Source organism: Chenopodium quinoa, unplaced genomic scaffold, assembly GCF_001683475.1.
Source record: "Chenopodium quinoa cultivar QQ74 unplaced genomic scaffold, ASM168347v1, whole genome shotgun sequence".
Classification (NCBI taxonomy): Eukaryota; Viridiplantae; Streptophyta; class Magnoliopsida; order Caryophyllales; family Amaranthaceae; genus Chenopodium; species Chenopodium quinoa.
Window position 1 is genome coordinate 1,141,488 of NW_018742881.1, and position 10,055 is coordinate 1,151,542.

At 36.6% G+C, this 10,055-nt stretch overlaps 1 protein-coding gene across 4 annotated transcripts; it reads left to right on the forward strand.

Moving 5' to 3' along the window:
- The first annotated feature begins 1,529 nt into the window (after nt 1–1,529).
- LOC110726768 (ubiquinone biosynthesis monooxygenase COQ6, mitochondrial-like) lies at nt 1,530–8,989 on the forward strand. Of its 4 annotated transcripts, none has more exons than XM_021906270.1 (10): nt 1,530–1,780; nt 2,107–2,253; nt 2,717–2,816; nt 3,048–3,191; nt 3,469–3,527; nt 4,204–4,271; nt 4,379–4,430; nt 4,891–5,031; nt 7,573–8,166; nt 8,435–8,989. In XM_021906270.1, the coding sequence occupies exons 2-10, from the start codon at nt 2,131–2,133 to the stop codon at nt 8,654–8,656; spliced, it is 1,503 nt and encodes a 500-aa protein (XP_021761962.1). In that variant the 5' UTR covers nt 1,530–1,780; nt 2,107–2,130; the 3' UTR covers nt 8,657–8,989. The 4 variants fall into 4 exon arrangements, with proteins under 4 accessions (XP_021761962.1, XP_021761963.1, XP_021761964.1 ...); XM_021906271.1 differs by having other exon boundaries at nt 2,127–2,253; XM_021906272.1 differs by having other exon boundaries at nt 1,530–1,719.
- Nucleotides 8,990–10,055: the final 1,066 nt, after the last annotated feature.

Consider the following 10,055-nt stretch of genomic DNA (forward strand, 5'->3'; position numbering starts at 1 on the left):
ATGCTCCATTTTTAAAGTGAATTTCCACAATTAATCGTCAAATTACTCAAAATAACTTCTTTTTCCTATACTTAACCCAAACATGCCTATCCATTAACCCTTTCTTCTCACTCTCACCTCTCTAACCATTCTACTATTAAATTCCTTAGTATGGGTGTCAAACTACCAACACCTTGTTGGAAATAATGCAAGGAAGTTTCTTTTATTTTTGGAGGAAAACTCTTTGTCCCACCCCAAGGAAAATTTTACGTGGTTTAAATATGCGTGTTTATACTTTGATGTTTGAAGTGATTTCCCTATTATTGTGGGGTAGAAGGGGGCAACCCCACGCGCGTGCCGTCACCGTCCGGTCGGTTCGTGCGCGGTGTGGTGTGGCTTTTTGGGCCAAGTCGTAACTGACGTTCCAGTTTTTATGAGATTGTTCAATTACGAAGCCCGCAACAAACTCGGTTTTTAAATGTTTGTAACTGTCACTGATTTTTCTCCCACGATATATTTTGTGGCTTGATTTTCTCCACCAGTTACGATTTTCATAATCTATAAATACTGATATTACCGTGGCTTTTAAAAACAAACATAAACAAATTCCTTCCTCTATTCTTCCACTTTTCCTCTAACTTAGTTATGTGCATATTGCGAGTTCCTAATCTCTCTTTTTGAGTGCACATTAAGAGAGATCGCCGTGTTCAATCTTGGGGGGTAATGCTATCTCTGATTGCACCATAGTCTGGGCGAATTTTGCTTCTAAGACAGTGTTCTAAACACGTCACAACTTTACACATACATTAAAAAAATCCGGCCCACATTTCAATATATATATTTTCTGAATTTACAGTCTCTTTACCTACACACTTAACAAGAAATTTTTTCATAAAAAAGGGAGTTTATAAAAATGTAAAAACTCTAGGCAATGATATATTGAGATTGGGGAGAAGAATGTATTTAGACAAAGATTATTTCATGACATTTTTATTCCTTTTTTTTAGGTTCAATTGACCTAAACTCGATTACTTTACTCAAAATACCCAATTTGTAGCTCAAAGTGTAATGCACTAACGCATTGCGGAGTACTTTAAACGATCCAATCTAACTTGGCCTTAACTAATCTAATCGGACAAATAACATATCTATTTTTTTTATTTATGTTTTACAAAATAACATACTTCGTATCTAATTTACTAAGAACATCTTTGTGCCATGTTGAACCACGTCACGTTACCTACTCTATCTCTCATTATGCCATATCATCACTACTTAATCCGACATAAACATTGACTAACATTATAAAAAGAATGGTTATTTAATCATCTAACCCAATTATCAAATATGTTATAAACATGAAAATAAATGTATATAATTAATAATTACAAAGTGTAATTAAAAAAAAAGACATTATAAATATCAAATACAATATATAATTAAAGTAGCAAACCGGTGTAACGCCCGAACTACACAATAATTTATCATTACAAAGCATAAAATATGATTCGACATAAATGATCACCATCCAAACACGACGTGATTTGAATTGCCCCATACTTAAACGAGTTAAATCCAATTTAAAAATTATCACACATTCAACAATTTCATACTTATATTACTCCGTAAACCACCTTTTTCTAGGACAAGGAAAGGATTCTAGGCTCAACTTTTCCGACGAACTAGATCGGAAAATCGTCTGAACTCCCGTCAGTTGAATTTACTATCACTCACTCTTAGGTATCTTTCTCTCTCCTCCATTGAAGCTTACTCTGAGTTCTTCATTGAAGCTTACTCTGAGGTAAGACGATTTTTGTAATCATCAATTACCAATGTCACAATCTAGGGTTTATCGTTAATTTAGATGTCATTCTAATCGAATTAGGGTTCTTCTAAGCTGAACTATTGAAATATTAATAAGAATTTAATGTGTTTTCTGAAAGTATTTTGAAAATTGAGTCAAACTTGGTTGTTAATTTGTTGTTTAAAACCCTTAATGTTAGGATGGAACTATGAAAATGGACCGTTATCCCTGAGGCCTGGTCGGCTGCCCCTAATGCCGTGGCTCGGGACGGTCCTGGTTGGAAGTTGGGTTGTGGATTGATGTGTTTTGTGTGCTTCTAACAGGGGTTTTCTTGCTCAAATAGGAAAATGTATAGAGTGATTGGTGGGAAGATCAATTTCGAGGTTTCTCGACTGCAAGGTTTAAGGAGGTTCTATTGCAATGTAGGCGGTCCGGAAGTTTCTGCCTCAAACAGCTATATACATAGCAATGTGAGTAGGGAATTGTAATGCAATTCATTGATATTTGAATGGTGTCAGCATCTATAGTTGTAGTTGTGGGATTCGTGCGGTTGTGTTTTTTTTGCTGAGGTGTAAAAAATTTGGCTATAGTGTAGTTGTGGCTTGGTTGTTACTTAATAGTCCATGTTTGACACTAGTGGTTGTTGGTCTCGATGTTTTAATGGCACAAGATTGTAGTGTAACAGTTGTTAGACACGATGATGGAAATGATGGAATACGCCTTGAATTAATTTGATTTCTATTTTGTAGATGATGGAATACATAGCATTGTCTTGAATTAATTTGAATGCTATTTTGTGGATGACGGAAATGATGGAATACGCCTTCTTCTATGAAGAGTTGCTTTTCATTTTTAGTTTTTATCGTCCCCATTCCACCCCTTTCATTGCCTCCCTTCTTTATCCTCCGGGTGTAAGTTTAATTATTGTAACAGGGAAACAAGGGAGAAAATAAATCAGAAAGCGAAATTCAGCAATATGATGTTGCTATTGTTGGCGGCGGCATGGTTGGCATGGCTCTTGCATGTTCATTAGGTTAGTGGATTTACTATTTGTGAAGAGGGTTTAATACTTATAATGTCCTATTGCTTCTTGCCCCATTCCTACTTTCCATCTTTGATATCCAGTATCTTCTTAGCAGCTGTAAGTAATTACCCCTGGTCTTGTGGTACATTAGTAACTATTCTAAATTATAGCCACTTTCTTGCAGCAGGAAGGAGTAAATACGCCAGTTTAGGATTTTAACATACTTTGTATTCCATGCAGCAAGCTCTGCTTTAACTAGAAAGTTGAGCGTTGCCATCATTGATGACAACCCTGCATTGACATCTGGTGGTTGGATAAATAAAGAGGAACCTCCTGATCCAAGAGTCAGTACAATAACACCAGCTTCTATCTCCTTTCTTGAAAGTATGTTATCTTTGTTTGTATTACGCTGCAGTATATTTTGTGTATCGGTTTTCAGAATACAAGCCTTGATTCATAAATCACTACACATATTATAGCTTGCAAAGTAAAAACTTATTATTTTTTAAACATCTTGTACTTGGTTTGCTTTATCGATAGAGCCATTTTTTTCAGTTCGTGTCCTACAGAACTTCAAGAGGCTAGGGCAGGACAATTTTCTGACATATGGCCCTTTTGTTTCCCAATTTGGTTTTCAGTAACAAAGAGGTATTTTTTGCAGGTATTGGAGCTTGGAAGTACGTTGAGCAGCAACGTCATGCGTATTTTGATAAGATGCAGGTTAAAATGTGATAATGCGTATATCTTCAGTTTCATGTTTGAAGTTCTAGTGCTGTATGATAATGTGATTTATGGCTTTATTTTTTGTTTAAAAAGCAGCATCTGGAATAAAACACTTATTTTTTAACATTCAGTAAATTAGTCTTAGCTTAGCTGTGCTGTATGCTTACATGATGTAACACAGTGCTTAAAGTCTTGTTTTGCTTAACTTCAAGTCTTGCAGCTGTTTCCACTGTACATGGGTTTTTGCACTAGGGTTTCAAAAGAAATCAAGAGAGAATAAAGATGACTTGGTATGAGGCCATTAGGGAGTTAAAATGACATGAAAAAACTAGTTAGCATGTGCCCTAGCGAGAAGCGAATGGTGGATGAGGATCATTTTTGGATGATTGCATGAGATAGATTCTTGGTTCATGCAGCTGACATCATCCTTTTGGGAATATGGCTTTGGTATATCTAGTTTAGTATATTCTCTTTTTCTGACGAAATTTTATGTTAGCAATGCTAGAACAAGAGAGAATGCAGTACATGCAGGGTCCTATAAATGGCTTATATTCTAATCTTATTGTATATAAAATCATTATTGCCAATGTGCCATAATGTTTTTCTTTTTATATGCCTCTTTTTGTTAGTACTTGGTGCCTGTATATGATGTATAAATTAATTTTCCTTGTAGGTATGGGATTATACTGGCCTAGGGTATACCAGGTACAATGCTCGAGATGTTAATAAGGAGGTGCTCGGGTGAGCTAACACTACAAAAGAAAACCATTCTAAACTTTGAAGTCAACCCTAATTACAGATGCATAATATTATTCAAGAGGGTTAACATACTATTTTTTCATATGTAGGTGTGTTGTCGAGAATAAGGTGCTTCAGAGCTCCCTATCACTGTGTATACAGGTACAGTTCAATTTCTCAGTACTAATTTATTCGTTTACAATTCAATGACTTTTTTGCCAGAATTTTTGGGAAGGCCTTGATCTATCACATTCCCTCTGTTTCATGAGTGGGCTGTTTTGTATAGACTTACCAAAGATAAATGTTCTGATTCTCTAGCAGTCTAAAATTTAGTCCACCTTTCTTTAGAATAATTGTGTAGGCTTCTTATGTCTGCTCTAAGGATTGACAGGAAAAAAAAAAGAAGTTCTTGAAGTAAATATAAAAATCATGGAAAGACTGTATTGTGCTGCAAAACAATGAGCTTTATATAAAACGTAGCCAAGTTACTGATTTTATGGAGGTTTATAATTTTTCTTTACATGACTTTCAGTCCACCCACTCGTATGAACTATGAAGTTAGTAATTGCGACTTCTAGCAGTCTGTTTCTTCTCTTTATTGTTGGATTGGGGAACTTGACAGGAGAAGGATTTCCGTAAAACAGTACTTCCCTCTAGATTGGCTTCAATGGCTTTACAGTCAAGTATGTCATCCAACAAGATGGACAGTCAATTAGCAAAGTTGGAGCTGGCTGATGGAAGCAATGTAGTAGCAAAATTGGTGGTAAGTATTTTGAATTGCATATCAAAGTAAATTTTGCAATGACAGAAATATAATTGAACTTTAATGGTATGCCATTCTTTTTCAGATTAAGCTCCCTTTAATTTGAAACCTAAACTAGTGAATTCTCCCTCTTTTTTTTTTTTTTTTTTTTTTTTTCTTTTTTTCTGCTGTCACTCTATGGTGTGGTTTTAGACAGGGGATGTACTTGAAATCATTTGTGGGAGGATATTAACAGAGGAGATCAGCTTTATTGTTTTAAATTTCCGTGACTATTCCATTGGGTCATGCTCCTGTGTCTGCTCTCTATACCAACAACTCTCTAATACTGAGGCCACTCCGTAACAGGGAGATATAGGAGCTTACTTCTGTAGTCGAGAATTACTTGCTCTGTGATTCACTGAAGGTGGAGGATTCTAGGTGGTGGATGGGCTGATGGGCATTTATTGAGGTCCTTTTCCTGTTAACTATCTCTATAACCTTCACTGTGCCCCTAGGTATCCAGCTTTTCCAGTGAGGGCTTTTGTGTGTACATTGGCATCGGCTTGGATTAATACAAATGATTTATTCCATAAGAGAAGACAGGGAATTTAGTTGATATTAGAATTTATGTATACTCTGCCAAAGTTTGTGACTCTTGTTCACATGCGTTTGTAACCATGAGGTGTCATGTTGTCTAACTTATCTTTGGAGAAGGTGACTAGCTGTGTATGAAGATAGTCTTGAGCTTGTCCATTAGATGTTTTGGATTGGCTGCTGAACCATTTTGTGGGGACGTGGGGTTTGGAGGGGTCCAGGAGAAGAAGCCTGCGTGCAGTCCGTACACAATGATTTATGGAAATTACGTGGTGTGTTTGGCTGGAATGGAACTCCCGTGCCTTTTCAAGAGCTACCTTATCATATTAGTTGTTGTGGGTTAAACCAACTCTTTTAGCATCATTGGCTGCTGCAGCTGTTTGAAAAATTATTCTATTGGGGAGCTTGAGAGCATATAGAAACCATTTTGAGCTGCTTTCAAAGAAATTGGGTAAAAATATAGTTATGAATATAATACTTTTCTTTTTAGGTCATCTTATTTTTTCAAGTATATTTTCTTTTTCAGCTGTTATTATATAGTCTCTTGTTGCCTTCTTGGAAGAAATAAGAAGTCTCTTTTCTCTCTATTTCAATTACATTGGTCAGCCTAGATAGAAGTGGACTTGATGAGGTGTTGTTTTAGATCAGGGTGCTAGATCTCTCAAGATGCCCCTACTTGGATTGAACAGGAGTGGTCCAAACAGTCCCATTACTATAGATGGTCTTTTAGCAAAATCATGTCATATCCTTAATTACAAGGAGTTGGGTTTAATTTCACTATCATTTCTAGACCTTATGGAGTAATAATAATTCTATTCTTTCCAATATCTGCTGCTTTGTTGAGGTTCTTTTGGTGATTTTGGTTACTTGCACTATTACTAGCTTCTGTTTAGATCCTTTGGTTTTTGTCTTTGATTTTAAAGGACCTCAGCTACTTGCGATTTTCAAACAAATTGCTAGGCTTTGGCTCCCAAATTTGGTAAAAGATCAACTCATCAGCCCCTTTAGACAAAAGATGAGTGTTTGATCTTTAGCCTTCACAATGTTTATTATCATATTGATCATGTGCACAAATTATAGTAGATATCAGACACCTTTTTTTCCCTTAAATTCTTACAAACTAACAAACTGCAAAAAATTTGAAGGGTACAAACCAAATTTAATAATTGGAAGAACTTGTATTGTTCCGTGATGGCTCATTTATTGATGCCTTCTGGATGGTTTGGACACTAAGTGTAAGCCAGAAGAAAATTCTAGAAAAAATGTGAGTATGAGCTTGATGGCATTAAGGACTTTCTCAACCATACTGTCAAACACTCCCTGTCCTACAATAGTCTGTCTATTTTTCCTTTTTGGGGTGTCCTAAAACTATTATTAAGTTTTTAACAATAACAAGCTAAAAACATCTAATGTGTCACTAAATTAACCATGGACTATTGGTTGATAGGTAAGGACGTTCTCCCTAATTTATTTATATTTAAATTTCATCATCCATTTTCAAGTATGACAACCTTTGCAATATGGAGGATATCTCTTGCTATTTTGGGGACATTCTAAGTGGATACTGGAAAGACTTTAGCTATTAGTAAGATTTCCCCCTGACCCCTTCCCCTCACCTACCACAAAAAGAACACTAACGTTGAAACATTTTTTTGTCTTCACCATTCTTGGCTCTGCATAAATCTTATGAGTTCATGGACCTCATGGCACTTTGTGTTAATAAGCTGAAAAAAATTGGTAGGGAAAGGTTGTTCTTTAACAGCTCCTTCCCTAAAATCATAACCGATTTTTTGTGTCTTGGCAGTTCAAATAATTTGGTGCACTGAACTTCAAATCATAAGGTTATGACAGTGACCCCTGTTTTGTGACTTTTATCATTGATGATGTTACTCTCAATTCACCTTAAGCGATAACTTGTTAGAATTTAGTAGTACTTCGCCGTTTAATGCCCAAGATTTCTTATCGCAGGTTGGAGCTGATGGAGGCAGATCACGTGTTAGGGAGTTGGCAGGGTTCAGATCCTCTGGCCGGAAGTATCCTCAAAATGCAGTTATCTGCACAGTTGAGCATTCATTGCCCAACTATTGTGCTTGGCAGAGGTTTCTTCCTGCAGGACCAATAGCACTTTTGCCGATAGGGGAAAATTTTAGCAATATTGTCTGGACAATGAGCCCTAAAGAGGCTTCAGACTGCAAAGCCATGACTGAAGATGATTTTGTGAAGGCTGTGAATCATGCATTGGATTATGGATTTGGTCCTCATCCACAGTCAACTTCAAGTATTGACAAAATTTTCTCAAGCTTTAAGTCGGATTCAGTCTCATCTAATGAATCTTTTGAAGTTCCACCAAAGGCTATCAAGTTGGCAACAGAAAGAATGGTGTTTCCCTTGTCTCTAGTACACACTGATACCTATGCTAAAACCCGTGTTGCTCTCATTGGTGATGCTGCCCACACCGTTCATCCTCTGGCTGGTCAAGGAGTTAACCTTGGTTTTGGAGATGCTTCTGTTCTTTCAAAAGTTATCTCTGAGGGTACTGCTGTTGGCATTGACATAGGACAGGTACCATCTCCTGGATTTTTTTAATTTCTTATGTGGCATTGTATGGAAGTACATTTTTTATTGCTTAACATTATCTGATTATAAGATGTCAAATTATGAAAAAGAATCATGGAAAACTAAAGTCTAACTGATCAAAACAGAATGCCAAGCATTTATGTCAGGGCGGGGGTTAATAATGTTGTAACATGAGGAAAGGTTAAAGGATTCTTTTGTCTGTATGTTCAAAATCATATTGAACATAGCTTATGCAATTAATGTCATGTCACAGCTATCCCTGTTGCGAAAGTATGAAGCAGAACGGAAGCCAGCAAATTTTATGATGGCTACTATCCTTGATGGTGTCCAGAAAGCATATTCATTTGATTTGGGACCGTTTAATGCATTAAGAGCTGCTGCGTTCCATGGAGCACAGTACATATCACCTTTAAAGAAGAATATAATCTTATATGCTTCTGGTGAACAAAAGCTTCCGTTTTTCTCTTGGAGTTAGGTACGATGGTAGCGGGAGCTTCAGCTGTCTGCAAGTTTTTCTCAATATCTTGTTTACTGCTGGGATTTCATTTCTAAAGAATGCTGTGTATTTCACTTCAAAGGAAACTCTTGATTAGCCTCTTGAGCAGCAAGAAAATAAAAGACGCTAGTTTATTAGTTTAGTTGTACGCTGTTATGATACTTAGGATAATAATAATAATAATGTGTATTTCAGGGACCAACTTTGGGTCTTGGCAATTAATCAAACTTTGTTACTTGAATAATTGCATGTAAGATGTAAATATTGAAAAAAAATATGTAATCACTGATAGGTTTCGTAGTTTGTTGGACATATTGCATATGAATCTTAGAATCTTGAAGGATTACCGCTAATGTTAGTATGTAACTATGTGACTGCTGACATCAGTATATTGAATTTAGAAGGGATAATCTACGACTAGGGCGAGATACGGGATGGAACCGTATATTTTTGTCTAACAAACTTAATGACAAATTAAGCCCTTTTATTCAGGCTTAACATGTAGTCCATGCAGGCTTGATATGCTGGTTGCCTAGCACATGAACACCTCTACTTAAATCCATTCGAGGAATTCCAAGGTACTCTCGTGATAAACATTTCATATTTATTTTAGGGTATTTTTGACTTGTTCTCATAAGCAGTAGGGATAATTTTAGCATTTCCATATTTTGGCTTCTCTCCTCCATCCACTTTACCACCATCATCATGGTAAACAACCACTAGCACCACCAAACAAAAATTCCTCCGCGCTGCATGACCACTAGCACCACCAAACAAAAACTCCTCAGCACCTCATGACCACTAGCACTACTTCGCCGCTCTAACTAGGTGACCCACCGCTCAACCACCACCATCGATTTTAAGCTTGGTGGTTAGCAAATACCTTTCCCTAAAGGGTGTATAGGCCCACTTTACATACTTCATTAGTAGGGTGTCTTTTGTTAGCAACGATATTGGTGGTTGATCGAAGACTCAATGTGCCATGGGAGGAGAAGAGAGAGAAGGGGGTGGTTTGGACAGTTGATGGTGGGGTAGTTAGAGGAGAGAGAAAGTGGATAGCCGACATGATTTGTCAAATTATTTGCCGAAATGCCATCAAGATAAACGTTCAAATTTCTCACAAACCTGGGCTCCCTCATTCCATTCTATAATCCTATGAACTTCTTGTGGAGTTGTGGTTTGCATACTGGTGCAAAGAGGCTAAAAGACTAATGTAAAGCATTTATAGTGGTTCCGACATTGAATAATATGGCTAACAACAATTCTCGTAGTTATAAAAATCGGTTGGAGTTGAAAGAACTAGAACATCTTTTAGGATAATAATACACTTAAAATAGAAACTAACATTATACAACTTTAATGTTGGGAAAAATCATTC